A 14,511-nucleotide genomic window follows, 5' to 3' on the forward strand; every position below is an offset into this window, starting at 1 on the left:
ATCCACAATAACCAGTGATAACTATGCTTTCATGTGACATGAAGACACAGTGACTAAAACCAAGTAAACAAGCTGGACAAAATAGTGGGAGACATCAGAATATGCTTACTTTGCCAGGAAATGCTGTCTAGGCCAGGTGTCATCTTCATTTTTCACTTCTATTAGAACAATCTGAAAGAGAGTTCAGGTAATAAAAAAAAAAAACTGAAAATCTGCTATGCATTTTGCAAAATCATTAACAAATCACATTCTCAGTATTTGCTCAACATACGTGACAGGGAAAGAAAATAGCACAAGAGAATCTAAGAAACTGTAAACTCAGAGATAAAGCATTGCTCAAGAAAACTTCTACTACAAACTGCAGAGCACTTTTAGTGTACACTGCCATCCTTTACTGTGAGCATTGGGGAGGAGGAGGGGGGGGGTGAGAATGCCCCTTACCTGCCCATGATACAGGCCCGCATCTTGCACAGTGCTATCCAGCTTGCTGAGCTGCTCAAAAGTGTTACTCATATACCTGTTCCATAACCTAGTTTCCTTCTCAGCTGGGATGTTAAATAGTTTTCTCATTTCTTTCTCAATAGTGGCTGTTCAGGAAGAAAAAACACCAAAATTCCTAAAACATGAGTACTTTTGGGGGAAAAAAAAAGCCAGCCTTCTAGCAAGGAAGTGCAGCATCAATTGGTAAAGATCTTTTGAGTAGGAAATGCACCATGGAAGTTACAATTGCTCATGTAACTTCTCCAACATTTAGTCTGAAAGAAAGAAATGCAGTTATTTCAGTCGTGCATTTGCATATCAGGCCCTCCATTCGATAATGTGCAGAACACATTGAGAAGCTTCTGCCCAAAGCTTCAACTTGGGCAGACTTTTGTGGAACAACTTTTGTGGTCAACTTTTGTGGAACAGTCATGATTTGAAAACATGGGCTCAAGAAGTAATTGTTTTCAGTTACCACCAGCAAACTGGAAGAAGCATCTTTACAGACACATATGATAGCTGACATTCAGCATTTTTACAGGTGAAAATACAGGAATGATACACAGAGGCCACACTTCAGGAAGAACAGAATCATAGGATAAGCCATTAAGAAAAAATCTAAATATTCACATACAAAGAAGGAGTCATATAAGAACCAAAGAGAGAACTGCTTTAAGCAAGTGACGTGGATGTTTCTCAAGAACACAGATCAGTAAGCAACGCATTCCTCAAAGCGTTTAACAACAGATCTCTGCACTGCATGCAGTCACTGTGGCTAAAAGAAACTTCAGGGTGTTCCTAGTCCAACCACTCAAAGCTGAGTTAACACTGCATTCAGACCAGGCTGCCTGGGACTTATCCAACCAGGTCTTCCAAGCCAGTAGGGAAGGAGGTTCCCCCTCCCTCTGGGCCCTGTTCAAATGTCCAGCTGTCCTGACAGGGAAAACTTTTTCATTATATTCAACTGCAGTCTCTCACATTTCAAATGATGACTGCCTGCCGTTTTCTTGCTTTGTGTCTCAGTAAAGAGCCTGACTCCATATCCTCAGTAACCTCCTCACAGGTACTGAGAGGCTGCTAAGAGGTCCCCCAAAGCCTCTCTTCTCCAAGCTAAACCCAGCTCCGTCAGCCTCTTCTCACACGTCACATGCTCCAGCCACAACCATCTCTCTGGTACCCACTAGACTTGTTCTAATTTATCAACACCTTTCTTGCTCTGAAGGGTACAAAACATCTCTTGATGGAGTATCAGAACGTAGCTTAATGCATCAGAGAGCTACTTACCGACGGTATCCGCTTTGCTGAAGTGGCAGCTGATTACGTTGTCAGGATCACTGCTCTCACACAGCTTCAGTTCAAGAAGATAAACTTCAACTTTACAGTGCTTCACAAACAGACCGTATTCTACTACCTCCAAACAGAAGGAAGATGCGACAGACAAAGCACAAACAAGAAAGTGAGAATCGTAACGCTCTGTAAACTACACTTCTTTAAGTGTTTTTAAAAAGTTAAAAAGCTTTTAAAAGTACTTCTTACCTTGAGACCTGTTTTCAGCCAACTGATGCGCTAAGCCATTAAGTCCACAAAATTGACGCACTTATTTCATTTCCTGTCTCTACACTAAGGACAACTCCACCAGTACTATTATTTAACTTTACATATATACACTTATATACATTATATACAAGTGATTTGCTTTTAAGCTTGCTCTTTTATTAATTTAAATACTATACTCACTTCCTCATATTGATGAGGAAAACTACATACAGCACGATCCTGAAGTCTCTTCCAACACTCCATGCAAGAGTAATATTTCATTTACAAAATGAATAAAAGCCAAGTTTTAGTCTATTTAAGACTGTACAGGAAAAACACATGGTTTCCCAAGCGTTAAACTACTAATTCCATATCGATTTGAAAAGAGACACTGAAAAGTTTTCCCTATTAAAAAAAACAGGGTAATTTTTTTTTATTTGCACAGAGCTTTGCAGTTGTAAAGCCTATGAAACTGAGATCATATTTCATTTAACCAGCAGATATAAAAAGTAAGGTTTTTCATGTGACATCAGACTAGCTATGATCTACATCCATGATCTATATCTTTCTCATTTTACAGAAGGTGAAAAACGAAATAAACAACACTTGGTCCGGTTTTGGAAAGAAAGGAAGAATCAAGACTAAGACTTATTGTAAGAATTTGGCAAAACTACGCTTCCCTTTTCTGAGCTTTTATCAGGTAACGTAAGACATGAAAGGCTGTTTTTTTACAGAAAGATCTTCAGTATTTTACTGTTACAACAGGAACAGAAAGGAAAAGTCAGGAAACTAGGCTGTTTTAAAAAAGAAATGCAAAGGAACCCATTCACAAGTTCTCAGTTTCTTTTTAGAAGAAATTTTAGTATACGGGACTTCTTGGTCTCCAGGATTCTTGACTTAGAAACAAGTGAGAACTGCACTCAGAAATGGAAGAACTCTTTCCAAGGAAAAGTTTCTGATCAGATTACTGTGTCTATTCACAGAATCACAAAACGGTTTGGGTTGGAAGGAACAAAGACCACACAGTCCCAACCCCCTGCCATGGGCAGGGACACCTCCCTCCAGCCAAGGCTGCCCCCAGCCCCATCCAGCCTGGCCTTGGGCACTGCCAGGGATGGGACAGCCACAGCTCCTCTGGGCAGCCTGGGCCAGGGCCTCACCACCCTCAGAGTAAAGAATTTCTTCCTGATGTCTAATCTAAATCCACCCTCTTTTAGTTGAAAGCCATTACCCCTCCTGGTCCTATCACTACACTCAGTGTAGGCCCCCTTTAGATACTGGAAGGACAGATGAAAGTCTCTAATCACCTGCAGATGTCTTTTTAAAAGTCCCTCATCAGCTAGCTTGCTCTCTGTGCAAAGTTTGCCAAAGTAAAATTTGAGTCATCCCATTAGACACTGTTGTTCTCAGAGTGCTGTCCAAGTGCTGAGGAAGCACGCTGGTACAGACATTCAAGCTCGCTGCTCTACGTTTTGTACATCAATACACTCTGCATTGGATCTTTTATGGAAACTGTCCCAAAAACACGGTTTGGAATTCTGAAATGAAATGAACCACAAACAAATCTAATCTTCCTGTACTTGTCATCAGACACACAGCAATGGAAGAAATCCCAATTTGCAAAATTAGGAAGACGCTTGAAAAATAATTACTTTCAAAATCTTACTTTTACAGATACTCTGACGCATAAATTATAGTTGACCTAGTTTTAGGAAAAGGATTAGAGCACTCAGGGGTCACAAGTGCTTTACTTCCAATGCCATCTAGAAAACTCTCACCAGATACCAGCCAGGTTACGCTCAGGTGCAGTACTGTGGCTTGCATGCCCCACTGATGTTTCAGTTTTTATTTTCTGTAATCTGTAGAATTTGATATCCCTCAAAATTATTATTCCGCTATATTTTAAGGTGGTTTCTTTTAAACTGCAAAAATCTACTTCAACTAGCAAATTAATGACATAGCCTGAAACTCTCACAACAATTCAAGACTTTAAAATGCACATATTTTTAACTGGACCATGATAACTCAGCATCACTTGTCTGTAAAACAACACCATCTCTGAGCTCTAGCACTCAATAATTAGTGTTGAAAACTTGCATCTGATACCCCACGAAAAGGAGATTCATACACTTAAACCTGTCACTCAGTCGTTTCCCCAACAGATTCCAAACTTGCTGCCCAAATTTTTTCAGGAAAAAAAAAATCTAACGATATGCCAGGTTTTGTAAAAGTGATCAGTCTGTCAACAAAAGAAAATCTTCCTTACTCATGAAAGCAGCAATCATTTATAGCATTAGTTTTTTCTCTGTATATATTTTTTAATCCAACATTAAGTATTTCTATTTAAAAATACATCTTCATATGGTATAGTTCATTTCCACCTGCCTCCTCCTGCTTCTAGGGAGTTTACACTGTTCTACCACAGCAGAGCAAATATGGGGTTACCTGGTAAACTTCAGAAAGGAGGAGTTGAGATCATTTATACTTTTTGAAGAAGTCAGAATTTCCTACTGCGTAGAATTTCTGACCCACACGGAATGACAACATGCCAGCATCACTGACCAGCACTGAGTGTGTCTGCAAGAGAGGAATCTTATTTCCTTTTTCCATTCTGGTGCCACCCTTTCCTATACCTTGCTTACCTTCAAGCAGGCCTTACTGTAGCACAACGCTACTTAAACACACGCAATACCAATTTTGCACATTATATCAACACCACTTGCTTGGTGTAGCAACTAGTCTTTATGAACCCCACAAACTGGCACTGCCAGTTACTTAAGCCAGTACAAAAGCCTCAGACTAAAATAAGAACAAAACTCCTTTTACCTGTAAACAACTGTCTGAAAGATTTCAAGAGAACAATTAGTGAATTGGACTTCTCAGGACAGCTTATATACTTATGATTACATTCATGACTACTTGCAGAACAAAAACAAGAGCACGTTACAAGCTTATAGAAAACCACAAGTATGTCTCTTTTCTTCCAATTTTAGAGTACCAAAGTTTCTGAAAACAAGAACCACCTTAAACTCCAGAGAAAGTCCCCAAGCCACCTGTATTAAAAGGAAGTTTATTCCAATGCCTCACTCTGTGCCAAAAACCTGACAAGCTTGACTAAAAACTTGCACTTTTCAGTAAACTCACGTTCTTCAGAAAAGAAAACTACTCCATCCAACTACACCACTCCAATCATTAATGTAAAAAGGTAACTAGAACAAGGTTAATGGCTCTCACCCCACATAACCCATCAACAGCGCGTATTCAGGTGTTTTAACAGTAATGCTGTAGAGTCATGTTTTTCAGACAAGAAAGACTTGACATTATTCTCTCCAGAGCGGTTGAGCATCCTATCTTAACTCATGTCAAGTAAAATGACCACCACCTAAGCTTTGTAAAGATACAAAAAGCGTGATGAATAGAACACGTCCCACCCATGCTTACTTTTCTCACAATAGGCCGCTGTCCACCTATGCAGCCATACCACGCTACCAATTTATTCCAGGCTTCAGTGGGAACCAGCACGTAGTCTAGCTCGTCGATGAGGTGTTCTTTTAAGCTCTGCGTTTCTGCATCTGAAAGGGAAACGTAAGAAAGCTGGGAGTAAAACAGAATTCTTCTCTCTCACGAGAGTAAAACAGAATCCTTCTGTCTCAGCAACTGCCGCAATCCTGAGAACCACCCGTGAGCGTGCAGGGGCCCCGGCAGCCTCCTTGCTCAGCGGGGCAGGCCGGCTGCTCCTGCCCGCTCGGCCACCGGCGGAGCGCCCCGACCCGGCCCGGCCCGGCCCGGCCGGAGCAGCCCCGGGCCCCGCGGCGCCACTCACCGCTGAAGAGCCCCGAGTTGTCCACGGGCCCGGGGAAAAGGCTCGGATCGCCCACGCCGAACATGTCCCAGCTGTCGAAGCCCACGAACTTCTTCCACTGCTTAAACCAGCAGATGTCCACCAGGTACCTGCAATGCACGGCGCAGCCCCCTCAGCGGCGGCCTGGCCCTGCCCTGCCCTGCCCGCTCCCGCAGGCCGCGCGGCCCCAGGGGGACGGGAGGGCAGGGGAGGACGCAGGCGGCCCGGCCGCACTCACCAGGCCTCCCCCGGCCGCAGCGCCGTGGCCAGCAGCGCCCGCAGCTCTGCCCGCTGCACCGCCGTGTCCGGCCGCGCCCCGCCGCCCTCGGCCGCCGCCATCTTGGTGCGCTCGCCCCGCCGCTGCCGGTCGGCGGCCCGCGTGCGCATGCGCGCTGGGGGGCGGCAGCGATGCTCAGCCCCGCCTCCGCGCGACCTCCGTGAGGGCGGGGCGGGGCGGGGCGGGGTGGGGCGGGGAGGGGAAGGGAAGGGGGGTCGCCATCTTGTCCGTCTGCTTTGGGGGGGGGCACCACTTTGCGGCTGTGGTAGCCGGGGGGTGCGGGGTGTGTGGCTGTGGCGTTACCGGCCCTGCTGGCAGGGCTGTGTCTGAGGTGTCACAGGCTGTGTGCGGCTTCTCTGTCCGTGCTGTAGTGCCCGGTGGCCCTACAGGGCGCTGGCAGTTGGCAGGGCACGGGGCTCTTGGGCTGGGGTGCAGGAGAGCCTCTGCTGGCTGCCTGGAGGCAGGGAGGGTCCTGACAGGGCTGGGGCAGCAAGCTTAATTTCATACTTCATAGAATTACAGAATATCCCGAGTTGGAAGGGACCCATAAGGATCATTGAGTCCAATGCCTGGCACCACACAGGTCTACCCCAAAATTCAGACCATGTGTCTAAGTGCACAGTCCAAACGCTTCCTGAGCTCTGACAGGCTTGGTGCCGTGACTACGTCCCTGGGGAGCCTGTTCCAGTGTGCGACCACCCTCTCAGTGAAGAACCTCTTCCTGATGTCCAGCCGTATTTAATGACGGACAGATATCCTCAATGCTGTTTTCACCTGTTGTGCTTGTTTCCTCCTCCAGCTGTCTTTTTGGAGCCCTCTACTCAGGGTGCTGGCTAGCGAAGGGGATTTCACATTGGAAGGGGAAGAAAAGAGAGAACAGATCTGAGTAACAGCCTGCGGAGCTCTCAGGAGCCATGAAAGTGTCTCTGGAAACAACCTCTTGGGAAGAGATTTGGGCATTTGTCGTTATTGTAGCGTGTCCCAGTGGGGAAGCTTTGTGTTTATGGAGCATGGGCTTGAGCAGTGGGAAAAGCGGGGAGGATTCAGGTGATGATTCAGAAACTTAAAAACCTGCCTTAAAATGAAATGCCAAGGAAATCCCTTCTCCTCGCAGAGAAGGCAGCAGGGCCGATGTGAATAGCTGCACGGAGGAGTGTCTCCTGGCACGGTGCCTCCCGCAGCACAGTGGTGCGGGCAGCTCTGCAGGTGGGCTCTGCCTCTCCTCAGCCAGGTCTGGCTGTGCTGCACCCACCGGGGGGAAGCTGTTGGTTTTGTGACAGCTGTGAAAGCCTGTTCAGTTAATATTGAAGAAGATGAGAATTTCCTCCTTCCAGCAAGAGCAGATTTCTGTTACTTCTGTTTTTCTCAAAGGGCAGTGCCCCTTTGGTTTTTCAGGAACCCAATACACCCTGTTAGGACAAGGCTGGGTGTGTTTTTAGAATGAGTCAGCTATTCTGAGGTAATGCTTACATGGCTGACCTCACTCTGCTAATGAATTACCTACTCCTAATACAAAGCGTGGTAAAGAAAACAGTCTCATTCATAGCTTTCTGATTCAGAACTGGAAATGACATTATTGCAGTTTCACAGTAGATATGGGGGCTATGTCTTCTTTTGTCTCTTTTGAGTGCTTTCTTTTCATCCATTTAGCTTCCTGTCCTTACTTGTCTCCAGCTGAAAGCTAAACGGCTGTTCAACTGCCAGAGAGGTACCAACAGGAACAAAAACTGTTCTTTTCAAGCACCACCCAGTTTGAGCTCAGCATTTCCTACCTGCCTTGCTATGGCAGTGATCACAATCAGTCTGTCTTAAAGTTCCTGTATGCTCATCCGGAGGAGAAAGGAATTATAAATAGCTGGGAACTTTTAACAGGCAGGGAAAGGTCTTATGCTCCACTTGATGGCATTTCTGTTGTATAAACACTTCAGACCACCACAGTTCCTCAATCATGGTTTCAGCACATGCCTTCGGGCTCGGTGTGCAGAGCATTAGGAAACCCAGGAGAGGGAGATAGGAGCAGGAAGGGAAAATTTTCTTTGCAGCTAGTTAACACTTCCAACAGGTTCATATCCAAACTTGTTAAAAGGTTTAAAGAAGTTGATGGCAGCTATCAACAGCTTAGAAAGGGGGCGAGGGGGATCATGAGGTGTGTGGGGAGGAGGGCAAAACATTCTCTAGAAAGGTGGGAAGGATGGGACTGATAAGTAGAGGAATGAAAAACCTGGGTGAATGTTAACAGAGGAAGTAACTGTTTGCAGATAAGTGTTGAAGTAGAAAGGTGTAGGAGTGTAGATATGAGACAGATATGGAAAGGGCAATGTCTTCAGGCCACGGGAAGTACGCTACAGTGGTATTTATTCTAAGGTGTCCTACTGAGTCAGTCTGTTTCTCTCTTAAATTACAGAAATAGAACTGAACTGAGAGCTCCCTTTTGGCAGGGCTGCCCTGGGACCAGCAGCAGGTGTTAGTCTGCTCTGCTGTGAGGCTCAGCAAGGGCCGCAGGCTGGTACGGAGATGGCAGAGCACATGAGGTGTCCCTGCAAAGGCTCCTGTTCAAACGTCTTGAATCTGGTGAGCCAAGATGAAGGAAATGCCACAGTTCATGTTGAATACGATTTTAAAATACAGCGCAATGAGTAGCAGTTCCTGCTGCCTGTGAGCTGCTGTACTCTCAGCGTATTTCAACATCCTGTGTTAATTAGGGAAGTAGATTTACTGCAAAATTAATACACCAAATCAAGCAGCTTCAGCCCCAAAGCTGAAATAGTTACTGAAAACATCCTGTTTTTCCACAAAGCTGTACTGGAAGTTAAGAAATAGCCCAGTGAGGATTGTGCAATCTGAGTTCAAATCTTGATTACTCACAGGCAGAAGTAAGCAGGGTGGAGCTGGCTGTAGGTTTTGCTGTAATGCGTCAAGCCCAGCACTAGTCAACCCAGCAAGGGCCTTGAATGTACTTGCACTAACAAAGCAGGCAGTAAATTAAGGAGGTAAGAAGCTATGGACAGGAGAATAATTAAAAAAAAAAAGCCAAAGTTTAATTATTTAAACAGTGTGTAAATGATAAAGCTTAAAAGTGTTGTGCCTTCCCTTCAAAAGCTTGAGTTTCTAGTTTGGATTTGTACCTCTCAGTTCAGCACCAGGTTTATACCCAGTGCTACAAGGCCTTGTGAGGAGTAACTTGTACTGAAAATGGGCTCACAGAGATGTTTAAGGAGTGAAAATTTACCTGCAGAAGGACCTGTGCAACTGCCCAATACGATGGCAGATAGAATTTGGCACAGGTTCATAGTTTCCAGGAGAAAACCAATGCTAATTTCAGCCATTAAGCAGCATGTTGTAAATCCTGCATCACTGCTCAGGAACAACACATCAGGATTGTCACAACTATGTGAAATATGTCAGCTTGGTGCCCGTCAGGAGTCAAAAACATGTCAGGAAAGGAATAAAAACAAGAAGAAAACATTGCCTGAACCCTGGCTCTCCCATACGTTGCATGTTGCATTCAATTCTTTGCCCAAAGGTCAGCAATGACAATCTGAGGTAAAACAGTTTCTACAGGAGAAGCAGTCTGATATTCTCCACTGGAAATGAAAGAACCAGTCCTCTGTGTAATTCCCAGCATTGCAACGTGATGTGGGCCGAATGCCGGACTGGGCAAATGTGCAGAAAGCCCAACACGTGTTGGACTACCTCCAACACAAAATGTGACAGCCACAGGAGATAGCTGGGCTGAAAGGAGGCAGAGGTGCTGTGGATGCTGCTGTGGTTCTGACTGTCCCCAGGGCTTCTGCTGGTGCAGGACAAATAATAAGACAGGCCTTGGGCAAAGGCTGCTCCTCCCCGTGACCCTTGCCAGTGTGGACACAGCAAGCAGTACAAACCGCTCGGTTGCTCATCTGCCTTAACATTTATTAACCTGTCACGGACTGTTACTGGTATCTGTGCTGAGGGTCAGCCAATCTAAATTCATTCCTTGGCCGTCTGCCTCCACGCCTCTCCTAAGCAAGCCTCAAGGTCCACTAAGCTGTTTTGCAAGGTACCTGTTCTGTGCCAGGCTCCTGTTCTGCCACCCTTGTTTTGCACAGGGTGAGATACGACACTGATTCAGAGTTTGCAAAAATCGCAAACTGTTTCCCCATCCTGCTGGGCTGTGTTTTTGTTCAAATTGTGCCTGCATGGTTTGAGTCAGGCCTGCAAGCACCAACAGGACCTGACAAGTGTGTAACGCAGCAGCCATGTTTTGCCCAACTCACCCAGATTTACCAAGCAGTAGCCTTAAAGAAAGCACTTTTTTGTTTGTTTGTTTTTATTCAGAGAATCACAGTAAGCCACTGAGACTCACAGGCTGCTTTCCCTAGCATACTTTTCCAAACATTCACATGCAACTTTTAAAACATCAAGTACACTTCAAGGATTTGGAAGATGCACCATCACAAGCAAAACTTGCAAGGACATTGGAATTTCTGTCAGGGTAACAGCCCCTTCCTAGCAAAGCAGGCACGAGCTGAGGGAGCTGAACAGGCAGCAGGGCCGGCAGGGCAGCAGATCCTGAAGAGCTCCGCTTTATTCAAGAGCATCCTTCGGGACTTTCTGAAGCAGCAGCTCGATGTCATCCTGGATCTTGATGGTTTCGAAGTGCCGGCTGTAGCGCTTGAAGGGCACGCCGTCGGGAGCGATGAGGAACTTCTCGAAGTTCCAGGAGATGTCGTTGCGGCGCACGGGGGACCAGATGATGTACTGCGGGTTGGTCATCAGCGCGGAGGGGTCGTCGTGCGGGAAGGGCAGTGCCTCCTTCAGGAAGGTGAAGAGTGGGTGCGCGTCCTTCCCGTTCACCTCGCACTTCTCGAACATGGTGAAGTTGGGCTTGTACCCCTTGCCCGGACGCACGTGCTCCAGCGAGAGCAGGATCTCCTCGTTGGTGGCATTCTCCTAAGGAGACGGAGCCCCCCCCGCACCCGCAGCGTCAGGCTCCATCCAGGCCCCGCGGCCCCAGCTCCCCGACCCCCGCCCCGCTCCCGGGCCCCCCCCCCCGGTACCTGGTGCCCGAACTGGTTGCAGGGGAAGCCGAGGACGAGCAGCCCGCGGGGCCCGAAGCGCCGCTGCAGCTCGCTGAGCTGCAGGAAGTCGCGGGTGGTGGTGCCTCAGAGCGACGCCACGTTCACCACCAGCAGCACCTTGCCCCGCAGCGAGCCGAGCCACAGCGGCTCCGCCGCGCCCAGCGGCCGCGCCGAGATCCCCTCCAGCCCCTCGGCCGCCATGGCTCCTCACTGACCGACAGCCCGACCGCCGGCCCCCCGCCCCGACCGCCGGCCCCGCGGCCTGCCCCGCCCCGCCCCGCCCCGCCCCGCCAGGCGGCCCCGGCCCTCCCGGAGCGCGGCGGGGCGCGGCCCGGGGCCTCGTGGCGGCCGGAGCCCCGCGGGTTGCTGCGGAGCCCCCCCCCGGGCAGCCCTGCCGCGGAGCCGCCGCCTTCGGGGCACCGAGCTGCCGGGCGGAGGCCGAGAGGGCCCCCGGGTCCAGGCCTCGGGCCCCTTTTGCAATTTTTGTGCGTCTTTAAGGCGAGCGATTCCTCCGCTCGCTTCAGCGGCTGCTTTTTCTCATCCCTGTCTTTTCCATGTATTTTCTCGGCCTGGTTTAGGCAGATGTGAACCACGCGGCAGCAGCTGTGCTTTTCAAGGATTTGTGCTGGTCCTGGGTGGGCTCCGTGGCCGTGGCCTGTACCCCCTGCAAGCTGTGTGGCCCGACTGCTCCTCTGTGGGTGTTAGTGCTGAAATCTTGCCCTCACGCAGATTAATGTTTATGTTGTAGGTCCTTGTTCCACGTAACGGGTTCAAACGTGGTGTCAGGGAACAGAGAGGGTGGGCCCGGTGGCTCGGTCCCGTGTGATGAGCTGCCCCTGGAGTCCCTGAGATGGATTACCAGGGACCACGGGGCAGCACAGCTCGGCAAGGACCAGCAGCAGGGATGTTGGCTTCCACAGCGCTCCCGAGGGAAAGATGGGAACCCCTGCCCAGGATGGGCATCTCCCTCCCATGGTCGGCTCCGGTCGGTGCTCCCATCCTGAGCTCTTCATTCACAGGAGCTTCAAGGGCAGACGGCTGCTTATCAGCATGGCCCTGAGCCAGGGCAGCCTGGGCCCTGAGCACCGGGGAGCTCGCTATTTTCTCACTGCCTTTCATGCCGGGTTATTAGGGACTCATCCCAAAATGCCAGCTGTCACTAGCTGCCACCACATGACATTGCATCTCTGATCCAGGTTCCCAGGTTCCTCAGGGTTTTGCTTTCGGTTACTCTTGGCATCTGCCCCAGTGGCTGGGAACTGAAGTAGTTCCCGGCTGCAGGGAATTTTAGGGACTTGCATGATTATCCTGCACCTTCAGGGACGTGTGGTCTTTGCAGTGTGCTGCAGCACTGATAGTAGAAGCCGTGACAACTGTTCTGAGATCAGGAAGTCCTGAGATCAGATCAGCCAGAAAACGTCTGATAGGGTGAGCAGAGACACATGACCCATGTTTTTGAGCAAATTGACAGTTACAGCCTATGCAAGATTCATTGTCCTCCTCTTGGACACAGCAAGCAGGCTTGAAGAAGAGGAATTTCTCTTCAGGGTTTGTTGCTTGCTCAGACTGGCACCTTCACTCCTTAGTCTGGACTTGGGGATTTCATCTGGAGTAGGGACATTATTTCTGGGGCCCTGCTTTTCTAAAGGGCTTTCCCTTCCTTCATGGGCATATTTTAAGGAAACTAACCAGGTAATTTGAACTTCCTTTTTGGCCCTGAGCTAAGCCCTGTGCCTAGGCACATGCTGTGGAGCCAGCTGAACTTGGATCCAGAGAAGTGACAGGAGCTCTTTGGGGACAGGATGGGCTCCAGGGACCCCTTTTGAGATGTCTGACACATTATAACTCTCCTACCAAGTCAGAAAGCAGATTAGTGCTGTTTAACAGCAACAACAGTGAGTAATCACGTAGGCCACGAAAAACCTTCCTGCCTCCTACTTCTGCCTTCGCCTTGCTCTTGGTACGGGACTCCCTCCCAATGCCAGGAGCTCCTCGCTCAGGCAGGGGCTGGCACTTCACCCTCAGCTTTTCCCCCATGGCTACGCTGCCCCTTTCAGACCTCCTTGCCTGGCTCGGAGCAGCAAGCTTTCCTTCCCTAATTCTGTTTTGGCCATCCATGTCCTCGGTTCACCTGGAGCAAAGGCAGCTGACAGAGGTGACAGATTTGATTTGAACCCAAAGGCCAGGATGCCAGCCCTCAAAAGCAGGAAGGTTGAGGGCTGATAAATTCACACCCTGCAGCCGTGAGCACGTTTCTGCTCCAATGCCAGTGGTCCAGGGCACAAGGAAAGGAGCGAGAAGTGCAGGCCATGAATGGGAGGCACCGACTGACCAACACATCTCAACTTGGAGAAAGGCAGACAAGGCCTGGCAACCTAAGAGCAGCTGGCAGACAAGACAGAAGCGAGATGAGGGGACAGTTCTGGAGGCGGGAGCTTAGATTAAGATCAGGATAACAAATTAATCACTTCTGGGTGGAAGTGCATCAGCAGATGCATAACTCATGAGCTGAAGGGCATGCAGATCTTACTCAAAACCCCTGCAGCTAAAGAGCTGCTTCGTAACTGTGACCACTGTGTACTGCAACCCATCGACTCTGCAAGACTGGAAAAAAAAACATTTTTTTCTCAACTGACTTTAAAAACAAAACAAACAAAAAACAATTACAACAACAACAACAAATAAAAAGAAACACCCCCAAAAAAGGAACTGCACAGGAATGAGTAAGCTTAACAGCAGAGAATGAAATCCCCGCAGGCGACCCAGCGGCTGGGGACTTCCTGCTTTGTTCAGCTGCGCAACCCCACAGCAGGCGAGGAAGGGGCACCACGGGAGGAAGAGGGGAAGGGTGGGGCAGGTGCCACCGCTGGGGTGTCTGTGCCTGCAGAGGGACAAGGACCGCAGACACAGGGCACTCCCAAGACCTCAGGTTAGGTCCACTTTTTTGCTGCAGGAAAACGAATCAGGAACATTGTCCAAAATAGTGTTATCATGGTTTCCCCCCCACCTTCCCCCAGCAGTCCCCGCACTGTTGCAGCGTATAAATGGCAGGTTACAGGGCACACGCAGTGCCACGCACATCACACGCCTGCCACAGCGCAGCACTTGGGCTCTGAGTGCAGATCAGCACTCGGCGTACCATCACCTGCCTCTACAGCAACAGCTGCCTTCGTGTCCCTTGTTCCTACCTGACCCCCCCTCCCACCCCCCGCTAGTCTATTGCTGTGCTCAAGACCAAATTCAACTCAACTGATGGAGACCTTCATCTGGTTTGAACATCTCAAGAAGCTTCCAGGGAGCATTTGGCTAGACTCCTG

General features: G+C 48.9%; 2 protein-coding genes across 3 annotated transcripts in view; both read right to left on the reverse strand.

Moving 5' to 3' along the window:
- Positions 1-6,259, reverse strand: part of USP4 (ubiquitin specific peptidase 4) — a 46,335-nt gene extending 40,076 nt beyond the window's left edge. For both annotated transcript variants that reach the window (XM_083795410.1, XM_083795409.1), the window contains exons 1-6: positions 6,096-6,259; positions 5,840-5,967; positions 5,458-5,588; positions 1,765-1,891; positions 442-587; positions 110-171 (exon numbers count right to left, since the gene is read on the reverse strand). In XM_083795410.1, coding sequence (XP_083651536.1) covers positions 110-171; positions 442-587; positions 1,765-1,891; positions 5,458-5,588; positions 5,840-5,967; positions 6,096-6,244 — 743 coding nt within the window. In that variant the 5' untranslated portion in view covers positions 6,245-6,259. The remainder of the gene's footprint in view (positions 1-109; positions 172-441; positions 588-1,764; positions 1,892-5,457; positions 5,589-5,839; positions 5,968-6,095) is intronic.
- A 4,148-nt stretch (positions 6,260-10,407) lies between these two features.
- Positions 10,408-11,491, reverse strand: GPX1 (glutathione peroxidase 1). The gene is made up of 2 exons (XM_083795426.1): positions 11,174-11,491; positions 10,408-11,066 (listed from the first exon to the last, which is right to left on the reverse strand). Exons 1-2 carry the CDS (start codon positions 11,393-11,395, stop codon positions 10,701-10,703), a joined length of 588 nt encoding a protein of 195 aa, XP_083651552.1. The 5' UTR covers positions 11,396-11,491; the 3' UTR covers positions 10,408-10,700.
- Positions 11,492-14,511: the final 3,020 nt, after the last annotated feature.

The sequence above is a fragment of the Anser anser genome (genome assembly GCF_964211835.1).
Source record: "Anser anser genome assembly, chromosome: 12".
Taxonomy (NCBI): Eukaryota; Metazoa; Chordata; class Aves; order Anseriformes; family Anatidae; genus Anser; species Anser anser.